Source organism: Esox lucius, chromosome 14 (assembly GCF_011004845.1).
Source record: "Esox lucius isolate fEsoLuc1 chromosome 14, fEsoLuc1.pri, whole genome shotgun sequence".
Taxonomy (NCBI): Eukaryota; Metazoa; Chordata; class Actinopteri; order Esociformes; family Esocidae; genus Esox; species Esox lucius.
In genome coordinates, this window is record NC_047582.1 from 22,492,263 (window position 1) to 22,510,487 (window position 18,225).

Sequence of the window (18,225 nt, forward strand, 5' to 3'; positions counted from 1 at the left end):
TCAATTAATAGTGTTCCTTATTAAAAGGTAATGTGTATACCTACCTTTACCACATAAAATGCCTGAAATCGGAATCAGGTACACCAAAACAAGTGCAAATAATTAGATAATCACAAGAGAAAGGAGGGTCTAGTCTTCCGGTTAGACACTTGGTCTGGTTTGGTCATAACCATATAGGTCTGTAGTTACACATCTTGTATATCTCGAAAGACCTATTCGAGCCCCTTAGAAGAAAGGGTATTGATGCCCATGTGTGGGAGGGATTATGATACAATTTCCAAGTAATTCAAAGTATGTAATTCCACTGGCAGATCATCTACAAATGTCTGAATTCTCAGACCGCTTGCAATCTACAAAAGACAGGTCTTCCCACCAAATTCAGCCCAATATTGTTTATAACAAAATATGCGCGTACGTCTCTGAGAGCCATGGTAACTTCAAAGGCTCTACAGGGCTCAATCTGTGTCAAAGTGCATGAGTCAACTGTCAGATAGAGACTGCACAAACTTTGTCTACATAGGAGATCATAAAGAAAGAAACCTCTGCTCTCAACAAAGAGTGTCAAGACACGACTGATGTTTGCCAGACAATACCTGAGTAAAGACCAAAACTACTGGAAGAATGTGTTCTGGACAGATCAGTTGTTTGGCAGCAATGCCAAAGCAAATCTCTGCCTTTGACCCGACAAACTCCATAACCATAAAGCATCAAGGCATTGGCAATATGGTTTGCCTCAGGGCCTGGGCAACTTCCCATCATTGAGTCAATGATGAATTATATATTGAACCAAAGAATTCTTGAGGAAAATGTGGGGCCATCTGTTCAAAGGCTGACCCAAACATAGATCTTGCAACAGGACAAATACCCAAAACACAAACAAAGCTACAACAGAATGGCTTGAGATTTATTTAGATTTTTTTGGAATGGGTTATGGATTGTAGTCAAGGCCAAGATCTCAATCCTTTAGAAATACTGTGGGGGGACAACGCCAGCTATTGTAACTAAGGGTGTACTTTTTCCATGAATGAAGGATTGTGAAGTATAATCTTTAAATTGTAATTTGCTTTCTTAGGTTACATATGTCTCAATAGTATTGAACTGAAGATTGCATATCCGGAAGTCGAATGACTGCATGGCTGTGTTCTTATATATCTTTTAAAGTCCATGTTCAGCAATTTTAGAGCAGCTTTAAGTGGCGGACCCAGCATTTATATAATGTTGTTATTGTCATCACATTCTCAGTAGGAGTTGTGGTCAAGATGGTGCATATCTTTTTTCCATTTGTGTTGTTCGTTCCTTGCCTCTTCTTTTAGTCATATACAATGGAACTCTGAACGGCGAGGCACTCAAGCCATACTAACACCTGTACCCCCTGTCCATTGGTGAGCTGCTGCCTGAGTGGTTCTGTAGCAGAATGTACTTATATGGCATGTCTCTGGTCAGTGGGCCATGCTGCCCGCTACTGTGGCACGTTAACACTTCTGTAACATCTGTCATCAAGTGACTGAGGAGGAGGAGGAGCAGGACATGGCTGTCTTCCTTTCTCTCTCTCCACGTGGTGCACTAATGATGTCGGAGATGGCAGGTCACAGTGCCATCCGAGGTCTCTTGATGTGTCGCCTGGTAAGCTGCTCTGAATCAGCCTTTTGTTAATGGTGTAGGTTCCTCTGGTTTCCCGTTTTCAATTGGGTCATTGAGCCAGAACCCTCCTTTTGATGTATTCTGGTGCGTTATGTTTACATAATCCCTGGTCTTCTACCCTCTTACACCAAATTCGTTAGTTGTAATGAAAGGACAGGACAATAGGGAAAGGAGTTCATGCTTTCAGGGGAATGTGTGATTGACAGGCTAAAAACTTTGTGAAAGAAATTGCAACTCTAATGTAAAGCCAAAAATATATATACGTTAATTATGTCAGATTGTGAAGTGGAAGTTAAAATAGGTTACATCCTATCTGTCCTAATTATGAGATTACATTCATATGAACCTAAAAATAGTCCACTGGAAAATGCTTGTAGGCCAGAATAATATGCTCTCCCTACTGTATTTATTGTTTCATCTACAGAGAACAAGAAAAGAAATCTCAACCAAGTAGACAAATGAAGGGCCCCATAACAGATGCAATTTGTTTCCCATTATTCAACGAAAAGGATTTAAAAAAATATTATTTTGCCAAAGTCTCTAAATTTGGTCTTTGGTGGTAGTCTCATGTCTTCAAGATTTGGACATACGGGTGAACTATTACGGGTATAAGGGTGAACCATTAAGCAGTGGCGTCATTAGGCCTGGGCTTCAAGAGGCCTTGGGTATTTTTGAAATAGCCCTTGCTCTTTTGAGCCAATTCAAAAAGATTTAAGATGATGTCCACCTGTTTTGCGAGCTGACGTAAACGCAGCTGGAATGCAGTTTTGCGAGCTGACGTTAACGCAGCTGGAATGCAGTTTTGCGAGCTGAGGTAAACGCAGCTGGAATACAGTTTTGCGAGCTGACGTTAATGCAGCTGGAACACAGTTATAAAAAAAACCTCAAAACACTAGCCAACATTTTCATTGCATGCACTTTGTTTCAATTGCGTAGGGTTGTATATTGCTCCACCACTTGCTCAGCTCTTGTCTGGGCTGTATTGTAATCCTAGAATTGCCCCAGCTATTAAATTGTTATATTTGGATCGTGTAGCCGAAACAGTTATGTTAATTATAGCCTACCAAGACACTTTGGTGGCTTGACTGTGTTCCTACTGCACATTCTTTGCGGGGTCCGGTATTCCAGCGGAAAACGAATTGAAAAAAATCCTATTCATGATGAATTAAAGGGGGGTGATTAGGGAGATGATTAGCTAAGTTATACTGTGTGTAACTAATAATGTTCTTTTCTAAGACAGATTTCATTCGTTTTTTTTAGGACACATTGGGACTATTGGAAACAATTGTCTTCTCCCATAACGTTATGAAACACACCCAAATAAGACAAAAAGTTGGTAAACCATATTGAAATCTGAAGATTTTAGTGAGTAACTTCAGGAAAGAATTTAATTAAAGGCATTAAGAAAGAAATATGCATTTCTTTCAAAAGTCACAGTGCATTTCATCATGTTCTACACCGCTTGTGAGCGTCATAGAGGGGAACAGAAAGCATGGATGTGTTCTGGAGACCTTTAATGATAGGGGTCGTAACACCTAAAAGCTCAAACTATATTAAAGATAAATAGAAATTCTTAGGAGTGTAATAAAAAGCACTTTGTATGTGCTAACCTCCAAATAGCGGACAATGTTCATGGATACTCACATGACTCTTGTTCTATGAAGGAAGCGTCAATGGAACCAATAGAAGTTTTTGATAAAGGTTTTGCCATTGACCGGCAAACCTTTCTCCTCAGACCAGCGCCGTTCCTTTCTTTGAGAAATATTCTTCTAGAGCACAGAGTGGATTTATGTATTAAATGTCTGTTTACTCAAATCAATGAAAATAGATTTTTTTTGATGGTCTGCTTTTTGAAAATGGAGACTTTACAAAGACTGCTCGACCCCTGTAGGCTTTCCTTCAATACAACTGCTTAAAGCTGCAGCAGAGTGGGTGTTTAAGCACAACAGACTGTAATAACTTACAGAAGCTGCAGTGATTGTGAATACATCCCAGTGCTTGTTGTGAGTTGTGCCTAAAGTCAGTGTTGCAGGCTTTGTTACTTAATTGCAATATTTAGCGACATATTTCAGTTTAAATATTTTTAAAACAAAATATTAAACAGAGAAATGCTGGTGTACCATTTGTAATTCAACAATGTGAGAGAATTTAGCAACGCACTGTATATTAAAGTCCCACTGTGTAATCAGTGGGAAGGTCTAAACTGACCTGCATCGTTAATACCTCAGATGTGAGCATGTGCAGTGCATGGGGCTCAACCAAAAGTGTCCACACGTGCCATCAGTCTGCTTTAGTGACAACGTTAATGTGTTCATGAAGCAGAGGCCCTTAGTTCTATCTAGTTTTGAGCCAAATCCACAGGTAGTGGTACCGTCAAACTTGGCAGCTTGGCGGTTCACTGTGTGAGGTTACTCTCACTTAACAACAGGCTTATTGGTGTCCCTAGAACACATTTCTTTCTCCATTAAAAATGATGCTAGGTGATATGAAACGCTGAATGGGACTCCTGATTGCAGGCCAACTAGCAGAATAGTCAAAGCTCAAATCTAGATCTAGAATGTAGTGGATACCTCAGTGGTGCCTTGGAGCACTGCTCCAGCCGGTCTGTATGTTTAGGTTTTTGCCCGGAACGCGTATTTGAGCCGGCCAAGAAGCGCGAATGTCGCTGACTGACTGGCTGAGTAACAGTCTGAGTACCCATTATTAAATAGTGTAGTGGTCAGAGACACAGTCTGCCACATAGGAGACGGGGTATCGAATTCGCCAGGGACAAAATATCTTAGGATTAGTTGAGGATAAACTGAAACTTCACTGGCTACAAGCTTCAGTAGCTACTTAGAATAAGCCAAATATATTATTTTTTTGGTTATGTTGCGATGGACGAACTGCAATTGACATGTTTAGCATCGTAAATAGCTTGAAGTGTTGGACTGTGTCTTGAAACACTGCTCTATAACCCTGAAAGAGCAGGTTAGAGCGAGGGCAATTGCTCTCCCCCAATTAATGTGCTTAATAGAACTTTGTGTAGAAATACATTTTAAACCTAACCAAAACCTTAACCCTAACTTTAACACATTCAATAGCATTGAGATTTTATTATTAATTCAATATGCTGTTATGCTATTACATTTGGTTCTGTATTATCACGGTGATGCAGGATGACTTCCATTCCCATGTTGCCTGCATTGTCTGTTTTCCCGCACTCAATCTATTGTTATGACACTTAACTAGAAGTAATATCATTAAATTCTTGTCTGTTCTTATGTTATAAAGTCATGGTAATTACCAAAAACAGATGGCTACTGGCTGCTGGTTATCTAGACTTGGTCCATAAATAACTGTTCAAGCCCACTCCCTGGCTCGTCAACTCATCACTTCTACCTGAGGGCCGGCTGAACTAGGCTTGCCTAGTTTTTCTTTCTTGTTTTTTTTAAATCATGGATTACTCAGAAATGAAATTGATAGTAATTTCGTTAGATGCATCATCTGTCCAAGTGAGATTGCGCTTTAAGAAACTGCAGAAAAATCAGTTGCTAGTCACTGTGGAAATTATGTAATGACTCACTAGAATATCCAACAGGGGCATGCTGGGTATCCATCAACTAATCCAGCTTCAGTACAAAGCCTTTGAAGTCCAGTGCCTGCTGTCAAAGTCATCCCCCAGTGTGTAATATCACAGTTTCACAGTGATTCTTGAGAATGCGATGAACTTTAATCAGGATTAATGAATTATGAGTGATAAGTGAAATTGCAGTCCTGCACAGAATGTATAATTTCCACCAAAATATTTGATGCCCTTTACTGTAAGTCAAACCTAATCAGAATGCTTCTCTTGCTTTTAGTCCAGAAAAGAAACATTCTAATGTACCAGCACATCAGTCTTTGAGTGTTACATGCAATTATTGCAGATTGTATTAATTTAATGTTTTGTGGTAGACACTGTAGTTGGAGGTCAGCACCAAGCATATTGTATGTATAATTGTGTCAGTGAAATTCGAATACTATGATTGTGTGTTTTACATTGTGTAACCTGTGTTTTAAGACTACCAGTCAGCATCTGTCCAAGTCCATGATGGGCCGCAAAAACATCAATGTTTCAACCAATAGAAATCGATATCTTTTTTTTAAATGCTCCTCTATCTATTGTCTTTATATCATCTAACTAGTCTTCACATCTCCATCTAACAGTCGTTGTGCCTTGTGCCTGAAATCACCCTCCCTTATCTGGAGCACATAAGCAGAGCAGGGCCATAATTAGAAAAGGCTAAGCCTGTCACATCACTCCACTGGAACTCTGCTTTGAGGCGGGCTGTTGGCCTTCATGGCTACCTGATGTCAGCATCTGCTGCTTCTCATATAAGGAAGGTGTTCTATCATGGGTCATAAGGAGGAATGTCACACGGTAATGTGTGTGGCAGAACCTTTGTGAACTTGTTAACATCAAGGGACTATGAGTTTTTACAGACCCTGAGACGTGTCCAGGGTGTGGAGTTTACAGTCGGGCCAACCTGACTACAGAAGTAAGACAGCCTTGTGCCTACATTGCACACAGCGTTGCTATCTTTAACTAGGCTATCGATAAGGCCAGGAGTCTTTGAAAAGTCTCTTGGTAAAGTCGCAAGGTCAGGGAAACAAGTTCGCTGGGTGTTGAGTGTTGATTGAAGTAACAATTGTGTATGTACATGTCTTATATACATTTATTTGTTCAGCTACTTGTATGTTTCATGTCGTCATCCTATATGCTAGTGCAGAGGGCAAAGGGGATCAAAGGGTGGCAGGAGTTAAGATGGGATTGTCTGTCCTGTAGTGATCCAGGTTAGGTCCGTCTTACTGTCTGCTCCAGAACAGACTATGGGAAGGATGAACTACTGGAAAGAAGGGGGAGCCTCTCTGTCTTAGAGGACGCCCTTGGAAAAGCACAGTATATACATTTCAAACAGGACCTGCTTAAGACCAGCCACGAGGCATTATGGAAGGGAGCCAGATTTTGAAAGCTGTGAATGCGCTGCAATGTCTGCCGATGATGCAGTGCCGCTCTGACTCAACAACCCCTCCCCCAGCCTGGGACGCTCTGTGGTAGATGTCGCCTTTCACATGATATGGAGCATGTTGAGTTGAGTGAGAGGGGAGAGAGTGCAGAGCGAGGGAGTGTAAGGATACAGATGTAGACACAGATGGGAAAGCTGTTATAAGTTATCATATCACGGTCGTTAAAGCTTGTAATCACTTGACCTAAATCACACAGTGTTGTGGATGCCTGGAGTTCATTTTCTTTTTTGGGTTTTGAGACAGCATTTAAAGGACGCCGCAGTCTCTTCTCTGTCTGTGTGTGTATGCCGCAGCTGGCTGCAGATGTGCCTGAGCAACAGAGTAAGTTTGGAGCTTTGGAGGAGGATGGAGGTAGTTCCAGTAGGGGCACTTGTTTTCGGGACTATTCTAGGGGACGGGCTGCACCCCACCTCCATATTACTGACCTCCAGCGCTTCTCATCGCTGGGACTTCTGAGAAGACTCCCTGTCCATGTTCCACTTCCAGAAGGAGGCTGGAATGACTTTGGCACAATGTCGGACTCCAGTTTGTGGATGATGCTCTCTAACTTTACCATGCCGCATTTTCTCAGCGGAGCCAGGCTCAGACGATCCAAAAGGTAACATTAATAACTTGTTGTTGTTCTGTGACTGAAGGTCACTACCATCTGTCTTACAGCCACTTGGACCAATGCAGCCAGAGTTGGTTTGGGAATTCTGAGTAGGGGGGAAACCTAACTTTCTTTCTCCTACTATATGAAATTGAAAAGACCTGTTAATGACCAGTAGTGAATGGGTTGTTGGCTTGGTGGGGTCATCTAAAATGTTTCATGAGAATGTTAATCCGGGACAATCATTTAGGTACTTCCCTTTTGTGAGTGATTGAGCCTTGTGACAACAACAATCGGTGAATGCTTGATCACTATCAGCAGTATCTTGTTGTCCATGCACTCTATGTAATGGATGTTGACCAACACATGATTACTTAGTTATAAGGGAATGTTCACTTTTAGGAATATATTTGGAGATTATCACAGATTCCTAGGAAACCTTATAAAGAAAATGGCTTACAATGAAAAGCGTTTCAAGGTGCTTTTCATATCTGGTAGGTCTTCAGAATGTAAGCTACTTAATTTTTTCCCCTCAGTACAGGTGTTTATGTATCTGTAGCAAGTTACATAGAGTGGTGTTCCTACTCACATCCCAGTTTGTTTAAATTGGTACATTTTATACAGAACAGTTCCTCTTAATTTCATATTTTTTCTAATCCATGGACTGACCTATTTTATTCTAAAGAACAGCTGAATATCAAATGGATGTCCTCGCTTCGATATTTTCAGACCATGATGTACTATAATGTAATTTATTCCTTTCATCAAAAAATCACCAAGGGGCTTTTTCAGCGTAAGGACATTGATTTATGGGAGTAATTGAAGCAAATTGATGTAGAAGCTGGTGGGTTGTATGGACAGGGTCATAGTTCACTGAACTGGAGGTATGGCTGCTTGGTGCTGTGGGTGAAGTATTAGGGATAAATTGCTTGATTTGTGGGAATCAGAGCCGTCTTCTGGAAAATAGATGGGAAGTATGAATATTGTCCAGAGCCAGAATTAATTTAAATGGGTTGGAGTTGAATAACAATGTTTTATTAGAAATGTACAATTTAGGAAGTATGTTATTCACTAAGATATTAGCACGAACAAATATGGTCTCTGTTTTGTCAATATTTGTATCCATTGTACAACCGAGTGGCCTGTTTTTATTGAGGCATTATTCACTCTTCCAAATGAAAAGATTCAATGAATTTTATAGTTGGATCTTTGAGCGGATCATTGTTGTAGTTGGTAGAGGTATCACCCCCTTAGCATATCAGATTTACGAGTTTCTTACTGAGTCTAAATAGTAAAAAAACAACTGTTTCATTCAGTTGGGCCTTGAATTTCTCTTTACATTTTAGTAATGCAGCACACGCACTCTTAAGGTCAGAATGTTTGTTTACCATGGAAAGTTGAACATTCTTGCATTTTATGCATCTCGGAATTTGACCTTAATGTGACCTAGCGTCTAGTCAGTAAGCCTAAGAATGTTTTTTTTTTTTCATTGTATTTATTATTTAGATTTTCCTGAATGGTAAACAATAAAAAACAAAAATATATTTTGCCATTTTGTACTCACATCTATTGTGAGTGAGGATGGATCATGTTTTGCAATGCCTACATTAATGCAGGTGTTACAAAGATTATGGATAATTTTGAAATAATTCTGAATAATGATGATTGAGATGTTAGAGGCAAAAAATGACAATCTTTACAGGTTTTGATTAGAGCAAACCATGTTTTGTTTTGCGTCAAGCTTACAGTAAATAATTCATGAATAATTTACTGTAAGCTTAATCATGACCATAAGAATTGGTCAAAACGTAAACCCAAATCCCACACATGAATAAGAAAATCAAACAAGTTTGTAATTTCAAGTTTGATGTATGCCAGGGTTTCTCAACACTGGTGCCCCCCTGCCCTTCATGTTTTATATCTCTCCCTGCTCTGTCACACCTGATTCAAATGATCAGCTGATTATGAAGTCCTTCATGAGTACTTCAGGTATATTTGGGCTGGGAGAGATCTAAAACATGCAGGGCAGGGGGGTGTCCAGGAGCAGGGTTCAGAAACCAATATGTACACAAAGAATATGGGAGCATATACACATATATGGTATTTTATGCTTTATTGGATGGAAAGATTGTACTGAAATAGCTGTGGGACAGAATCAAACCATACTGTAGCAAAAATAGGCAGCAAGCTGCTTGACCACTGGATGATACCTTTAATTAAGTTAATTGAGCTGCTTAATCTAGAAGTTCAGATGCATTTTCCAATGAAGAAATGTAATGTTGAATCAATTTACACAGTAAAATTCCGGTTGTATACATTCAGCTCCGGAAAAAATTGAGACCACTGCACTTTTTTCTTTCCATTCCAAAAAAGTTGAAAAGGAAGGTTCTGAGTGAGCAACCAAAGGGTTAAAATTAAGAGACCACTGCAAATTGAACACTTCTGTTCCTCACTCAAAACTTTCCCTTTCAAATTATTTAGAAAGGAAAGAAAAAGATGCAGTGGTCTCTTAATTTTTTCCAGAGCTTTATGTTCCCTTCATCAGTCATTACAACTTCCTGTAAATTATAATGTGATCCCATTTTAGTTTCAAATATTTTTTTAATCACATTCTAAAATAGAAGAGAAGGAATTATATGGCCCTGAGGTGTGGACCTTTCTCTCTCACAACATCCAATGCACATGCATTAGCCACAAATAATTTAGCTGGAGTGGGAGAGCACAGTCTCTGCCTTACTGTCTATCTAGCTTCTTTCTCAATCTATTTGCAGTGTGTGGGTGTGAGTGTATTTTGTGCCCGGGGTATTCAGCTTCTGTCAGCTCAAGTGGCAGTTTTTGAGAAGAAAAAAAAGCTCCAAGATGGCACAAAACATTATGAATCTGTCCCTCTCATTTTTGACAAGGGTCAAGATGAGAGACTTGAGATTTGCTTGGATTCAGAAGCAGAGCTGTGTGGTATTCTAAGGGAAGTATTTAAAGCCTTGCTGAGATTTCCACACGGTCTCTACTGCTTTCTTTTGAGGCAACTCTCAAATAAGACCTAATATGATGTTAAAAGCATAAATCTGGCTCATATTCATCAGAAATAACCCAAGGTCTTGGTAGAATAATTTGGAAATGGGAATACAAAACTGCATTCTTCTCTAAAGTTAACTTCACCCTCCTGATGGATAACAGGGAGTGTTATTTGTGGGTTGGGAAACATGTTTTGGTCGAGAGAGGTTTTATGTTTATTTCTATTCAATGTTTTTATTCTGAATAATGAGCTTATTTACTACATTAAAATAGAGATAGAAACACTTTGTTTTAATGTCTTTTTGTAGCCTGCTGTGCTTTTTAAAACATATTTTAATCCCCACTTACAACTACTTAACATGCAATGGTTTGTTGGAATTTAAAAAAATAAGCCAGCTACTGTATACTGATGGCTAAATAGCTACCTAAATGGGTTTTAAATATCACTCAGACTTGCAAATCTAGCTGAGCATTGAGCTACTCTGGAATCTGATGCATCTGCAGAACACGGGAAGACCTGGCCTACTTTCTCTGTATTATCTTTGTGTGTTACTATTCCTGTGATGACCGTTAGACCTGTGTGTTCTATGTGCGCTGTCGTGACACTCCCCCATTTTTTGCATTTTTGGGGAGTATGGATGGTTTATCTTAATTTCACTACTGATAAAGGTAAACTATTTATTAACAAAAAACAACTTTTTTACTGTGACAAACAAGTGTACACCCCCAGCTTCAGTACCTGATGTTGCCCTTTTGGCAGACATAACAGCGTAGGAAATTCTTAGAACTATTGTTTGGTCTCTTGCATCAATTGGGATGAGATTTTGTACACTCCTTGCAAACCTGCTTCAGCTGTTGATGTGCAGCCTTTTTCTAAGATTGACTCACCCATCCCACAACCCTCCATTTGTTAGTTTTAGAGCCAGTGTATTGTGTATATCTAGTGTTTTTGTTTAAACAAATGTCTTGTTCCAAGATCCAGTTTTGATTCAAATTCAGCTTTTTTACAGATGGCCTCACGTTCTACTCATCTCTGGTCCAATATGAAATTCTCTGACAAGCTGCCAAGGACCTGACACAGCAAAGTTGCCTGACCATGGGGCTGTGTCTTTCTGACTCAACGCATGCACTTTGACATAGATTGTGAGAAGAGATGCCTGCAGGTCCCTGGACAACCCTGCATCTCAGGAATTGCATAACTATTGTGTAAAAAGGAATTACATGCAGTATCAACATATCACTAGTGGTATTACATTTAATATCAAATTTTTCTCCAGCGCTATTGCTCCTGAACAACTTGCTATTACGTTGCTCTTTTTAATGCTTCACTATTATTATTATTAATTTGAGAAATATGTTACACTTTGCCCACCTCCTGTAGTTTGGACACTAGGAGGGCTGCACATCGCATTCTCGTGTCCACCTTGATTGAGCTCTGACCACTATTTTATTTACAACAGCAGCCACATCTTGCAGTGCGGAATATTTATGACTGGTTGTGAACTACTTGAAAATTAAATGTTTTTAGATTCTATATCAGATAATTTCATGTGAATTTACCATTATAGGAGATTTATTTTCTTAATTTTTTTCTGACTGGTCTCCACCTTGCTTTGTGTGTCTGCTGAAATTACATAGTTAATAGGGCCAATTTGGCTACCTTATTTGGGTAATTGTAGGCGTTCATTGGGCGGTGATCGTAAGCTTGTTCACGTTTGCAGTAGGATAGTATGGGTCTGATTTATCAACGGATGCATGCATATGTGTTGCGTATCCCTGTTTGATGAATCCAAATGAATCCGAAACGTAAATTCCACTGTTTTGCCAGTTTTTGTAAATTGTGGCTTGATTCACGAAGGTTGATTTAATGTGGAAACTGCTCTACTGTGGGGAGAACAAGAATTTGATACACTGCCGATTTTGCAGGTTTTCCCACTTACAAAGCATGTAAAAGTCTGTAATTTTTATCATAGGTACTCTTCAACTGTGAGTGACGGAATCTAAAACAAAAATCCAGAAAATCACATTGTATGGTTTTTAAATAATTAATTTGCATTTTATTGCATGACATAAGTATTTGATACATCAGAAAAGCAGAACTTATTATTTGGTACAGAAACCTTTGTTTGCAATTACAGAGATCATACGTTTCCTGTAGTTCTCGACCATGTTTGCACACACTGCAGCAGGGATTTTGGCCCACTCCTCCATATGGACCTTCTCCAGATCCTTCAGGTTTCAGGGCTGTCGCTGGGCAGTAAGGACTTTCAGATCCCTCTAAAGATTTTCTATTGGGTTCAAGTCTGGAGACTGGCTAGGCCACTCCAGGACCTTGAGATGCTTCTTACGGAGCCACCCCTTTGTTGCCCTGGATGTGTGTTTCGGGTCGTTGTCATGCTGGAAGACCCAGCCACGACCCATCTTCAATGCTCTTACTGAGGGAAGGAGGTTGTTGGCCAAGATCTCGCGATACATGGCCCCATCCATCCTCCCCTCAATATGGTGCAGTCATCCTGTCCTCTTTGCAGAAAAGCATCCCCAAAGAATGATGTTTCCACCTCCATGCTTCACGGTTGGGGTTCTTATGGTTGTACTCATCCTTCTTCCTCCAAACATGACGAGTGGAGTTTAGACCAAAAAGCTCTATTTTTATCTCTTCAGACCACATGACCTTCTCACATTCCTCCTCTGGATCATCCAGATGATCATTGGCAAACTTCAGACTGGCCTGGACATGCGCTGGCTTGAGCAGGGGGACCTTGCGTGCGCTGCAGGATTTTAATCCATGACGGCGTAGTGTGTTACTAATGGTTTTCTTTGAGACTGTGGTCCCAGCTCTCTTCAGGTCATTGACCAGGTCCTGCCATGTAGTTCTGGGCTGATCCCTCACCTTCCTCATGATCATTGATGCCCCACGAGGTGAGATCTTGCATGGAGCCCCAGACCAAGGGAGATTGACCTTCATCTTGAACTTCTTCCATTTTCTAATAATTGCGCCAACAGTTGTTGCTTTCTCACCAAGCTGCTTGCCTATTGTCCTGTAGCCCATTCCAGCCTTGTGCAGGTCTACAATTTTATCCGAGATGTCCTTACACAGCTCTCTGGTCTTGGCCATTGTGGAGAGGTTGGAGTCTGTTTGATTGAGTGTGTGGACAGGTGTCTTTTATACAGGTAGCGAGTTCAAACAGTTGCAGTTAATACAGGTAATGAGTGGAGAACAGGAGGGCATCTCAAAGAAAAACTAACAGGTCTGTGAGAGCCAGAATTCTTACTGGTTGGTAGGTGATCAAATATTTATGTCATGTAATAAAATGCAAATTAATCATTTAAAAATCATACAATGTGATTTTCTGGATTTCTGTTTTAGAAATAATTTCTGTTTTAGACAATCATCTCTGTTACTTTTAGATGAAGCAATCACCATGTAATCACAGTTGTTCTTGCTGCCTTTGCTCTTGTTTGTCCTTTGAACATCCTTCAGTTAGCTCTTGGGCTGAAATTGACAGGATGACTTATCTTAGATTGCCTGTGGTCTGGAATGTCCTCCATTTGTAGATTATCCAATGGACAGTGTACTTATTTGATTTCAAATTGCTTAGAAATTGTTCTGTAACCCCTTGGGTATTAATGTACTTTTCTCAAGGGATTTACCTTCTCACAGTACTGTACATGTATGTCTGCCTAGAAAGGGGACTTTGAGAGAGGAAGTGACTAAGTGGGTGTCCCCCCTGGGCAGCAGTGTGGGACTTTCCTGGTCTAATCCTATGCTGACTGTTTATAAATAGCCTTGGTTTAACCTGATCCTCTTTGACTGAGCATCTGTGAACAAGATATTATTCAGCTTGCTATCATGATGAATGTTTTGGCTCCACCAATTTTTTCAATGGTCTTGCTCACCAATTTCAGCATCCCTTGCTATCTAAATGTGGTTACAGTAGTTTTGGAGGCAGGGGGAGGAGCTCCAATATCACGTGATTATGTTCTTATTGGCCGGGAGTTTTTATTGATTGTAAATGGACAGTATTTAGAAATGTCTATTAAAAACTGAGTATGAAGTCCACCTGTATTAATGTAATTGATTCGACATGATTTGATTGGACATGAAGGTCCCACAAACCAAGGAACTCTCCTTAGAATACAGGATGGAATTTTATTGAGGCATAGATCTGAGGAAGGTCATAAAATATAATAAAGGTTGTAAAGTTCTCAGGAGCTGAGGGGGGTTCTAACATTGTGAAACAGAAGATGTTTGGAAGCACCAAGACCCTTCCTAGAGTTAGCCATTAGGCTAAACTATCTAACTGGACAATACTTTGACAGAGTTTCTTTGCAGAGATGGAATAACCTGCTAGAATGACAATCATCTCTGCTGCATTCCATCTTATCAGGCCTCCACGTTGGAGTGGCTAGACTGAAGCAGTATGTCAAATGGCACTGAATAGACTCTGAGAGCTTGAGCAGAAAAGTTATCTGTTCTGAAAAGACCAAAATTGAAAAAACACAAGGTGTGATCTCTACTGTAAAGCATGGTGGTGGGAGCACTATGCTATGGGGATGCTTCTCAGTGGCAGGAACCGGGAGTCTGGACATGATTGAAGAGTGGAGGAACAGTGCAAAATATAGACAGGTCCTTGATGAAAACCTGATCCGAAACGCACAGGATCTAAGACTGTCTGTCAATGTCTTTGTGTGGCACAGCCAAAGCCTGGACAGATTCAGCCAAAGCCTGAATCTGTGGGGAGACTGGAAGATCCCATTTCACCGATGCTCCCTATTCAATCTTACAGAACTTAAGAGGATCTGAATGGAATCATGGGAGAAACAAACCCAAATCAAGTATGAATGAAAGCCATTCTTAGCTTTTTTGTGGAGATGTTTATGGAATATGACTTTGATTAGAAAGTTAATGGCCCAGGTCAGTGACTGATAACATCCACTTGTCCTATGTGTTCTTACTGCAAGCCTCTTGATCTCTGGTAAGATTTTAAAAAACTGGCAACATTTCTAAAATCTTCTTTTCCCTTTGTCAATATGTGGTATTGTGTGAATGGGGTATTTCCAAAGAGAATTTGAGCAGAATTTAAGGTTAATGTTCTTGCTGGCGGACAAGTTTGCTTCCACCTTGCCAGCTTGGGGATTCGATCAAGAGGACGTACTCAGTTCAGGGTCTTTGAAGTTTGAAACTTTGTACATTCCAACATGGGTTTTGCAGAGATTGAATTTCCACCAGTCATGGAGCGGTTGTTATTCCCAACCTTTTCCGGTGTAAATTACTGAACTCTCCTGTTGTGATTAAAAATGCTCCACCCTTATGAGTCACACAAAAGGTTTTTCATTAATGACTGTTTTGTGTAATATCATCAAAGGCTTCCAATGTTGTGATAACAAATTACACAATAAGTTTGCCTGTTCTTCTGCTGTAGCAGTGGACTGCAGTGTGCTTTGTCAGACTGGACGCTAGTGTTACTTCTTTGCTAACTAAGCCTTCATTACCTGCTGAGGCTGACACCCAGCCAAGAGGCTCATTAAGGGACACTAGTTGTTATAGATCTTGTTTTTTTTATTATGTTTTTCACTTCTCTTGTTTGCAAGTGTAAAGAGATTTTCTTTTGTCTTTGAAATAGCTTTTGAAATACAAGTGTAGTATTTCTCGTACACATGGACTAAGACAGTGATTAGAAGATTCCTTGTGTTTTAATGGAGATTATGTAAGTTTTTGTTTGAAATTAGAGCCCAGTTTGAAGACCTATAGTGAATGGGATTCAGGAGGCAACAATAAGTGCTACAGATTGTGGAATGCATACGAAGGATTGCATTTTAGTCAGAAGGCCAATTTGATCTGTCCAATGATTCTTGAAGGGGCTACAGTACATATATTTTTTGCATATTAACTATCCCACTTGTGTGTTCAGTGAATATGTCAACTGACTTCTTTCTACCTAAAACCCCCCACACATATTTACTGGATTTTTCACTACCAGCTGTGCAGTATTTTTAGCTTCCTTTGGGTGTAAAATCAGGTTTGTGGTGCTGTGTTTAATAATCTACAGGAAGGCTTATCCTTGGTTAATTATATGTGCTAATGAGAACAATTATTTTATATGAATTTGTTACCTTTTTTGCTTATTTTGGTGGGCTGGGGTGTTAAAAGTTGTTGACCAAAACATGGTTGGTCAAACTGAAACTCATTTAGGATTTGATCTTGACCTTCCTTCTGTGAGAGATCTAGGCGAAGTTCTGCACAGGTACTGGTCAACTTATTCTGCTCCAGTCCTAGCCCTCTCTTTAGGGAAGAATAATACCTAGGACAAATTCATCATACTCCCAGTGCTTTCCTACTTTATGTAAATATATAGAAAAAAGTGTGATGAAAATGTTTGGTGCATTAATGTCTTGGTGTACTTGATGTTTGGCTGGGTAAGGTGGTGAGCTGTAGAATATTCAGCAATCAGCCAATCAGGGCTGTGTATGTAAACAGATCCAGACAGTCAGTGATGATTAGGCCTATTAAAGGTTGTTTGAATTGTACGGACTACATGGGGGGTTTGTGGTTGCACCTCCCAGGTTTACTTAGACAATAAAGCACATTCATACGCTTATTGCACTCATGTATAATATTCAATAACTCTACCAACTGCTGATATGTCGCACTTACACTCACCTAAAGGATTATTAGGAACACCATACTAATACTGTGTTTGACCCCCTTTCGCCTTCAAAACTGCCTTAATTCTACATGGCATTGATTCTTTAGAAATGTTGGCCCATATTGATAGGATAGCATCTTGCAGTGGATGGAGATTTGTGGGATGCACATCCAGGGCACGAAGCTCCCGTTCCACCACATCCCAAAGATGCTCTATTGGGTAGATTCTCCTCTGACCTCTAGCATCAACAAGGCATTTTCGCCCACAGGACTGCCGCATACTGGATGTTTTTCCCTTTTCACACCATTCTTTGTAAACCCTAAAAATGGTTGTGCGTGAAAATCCCAGTAACTGAGCAGATTGTGAAATACTCAGACCGGCCCATCTGGCACCAACAAACGTGCCACACTCAAAATTGCTTAAATCACCTTTCTTCCCCATTCTGACATTCAGTTTGGAGTTCAGGAGATTGTCTTGACCAGGACCACACCCCTAAATGCATTGAAGCAACTGCCATGTGATTGGTTGATTAGATAATTGCATTAATGAGAAATTGAACAGGTGTTCCTAATAATACTTTAGGTGAGTGTATATTCAGTATATTACTGCCGTAAATGCCATATCTAAGTGTTCAGTAATACTACACAGATTGCTGCTATATCAATAATACTACACAGATTGCTGCTAGTTTACAGTATAATTTTTTCTGTCTAGCTATATTTTTGCTTATATGCTCTTCTTAACTCTCACTATGTAGGTGTCGGGTGCCATGTCAAGAATTTAATTGTGCCGGTTGACACTGTTGTTCAGTGCATTTGACAAATAAACCTTGAAACTTGGAATGACTGGCTGGCTGAGAAAGCCACTTTGCCTCTCCCCTGTTTAGCTGCCTAACCTCTTTCTGTATGTGTTTTCATAGCTGCAGGACCAGCAACAGAAAAAGTCTTATAGGAAGTGGTCAGTCTTCTGCGCTTCAGCGACCTCACTCCCCTCTCTCATCACATACAGGTAAGGCTTTCGTGAGTTCATGTGTGTATAAGCGTAATCTTTTTACAGGACAGGCATCGGTTTGGATGTGCCCTGGTGAGTGACATAATGAATGTTCTTGTGATCAGAGAGGCTTTTGTTGAGTGTTCTATGCCTGAATGAAGGCCATTGTCTGTGGGTAAATGAAGAAACAGTATGGAAAGCCACTTGTCTGAAGTGCAATCTGTTTCTGATTCATTACCTACGCACAAGATCCTCCTTTGTCTCTCTGTTTGTAGACCTTTATCACAACAACAC

General features: G+C 40.1%; 1 protein-coding gene across 7 annotated transcripts in view; it reads left to right on the plus strand.

The window, feature by feature from the left end:
- Nucleotides 1-18,225, plus strand: part of mast4 (microtubule associated serine/threonine kinase family member 4) — a 120,577-nt gene that overhangs the window by 57,966 nt on the left and 44,386 nt on the right. For 6 of the 7 annotated variants that reach the window (XM_034296761.1, XM_013137127.4, XM_034296762.1 and 3 more), the window contains one exon: nt 17,861-17,949. In XM_034296761.1, coding sequence (XP_034152652.1) covers nt 17,861-17,949 — 89 coding nt within the window. Of the gene's footprint in view, nt 1-6,575; nt 7,289-17,860; nt 17,950-18,225 lie in introns of those variants that run through there. The other variant, XM_020053404.3, reaches the window with a different exon arrangement.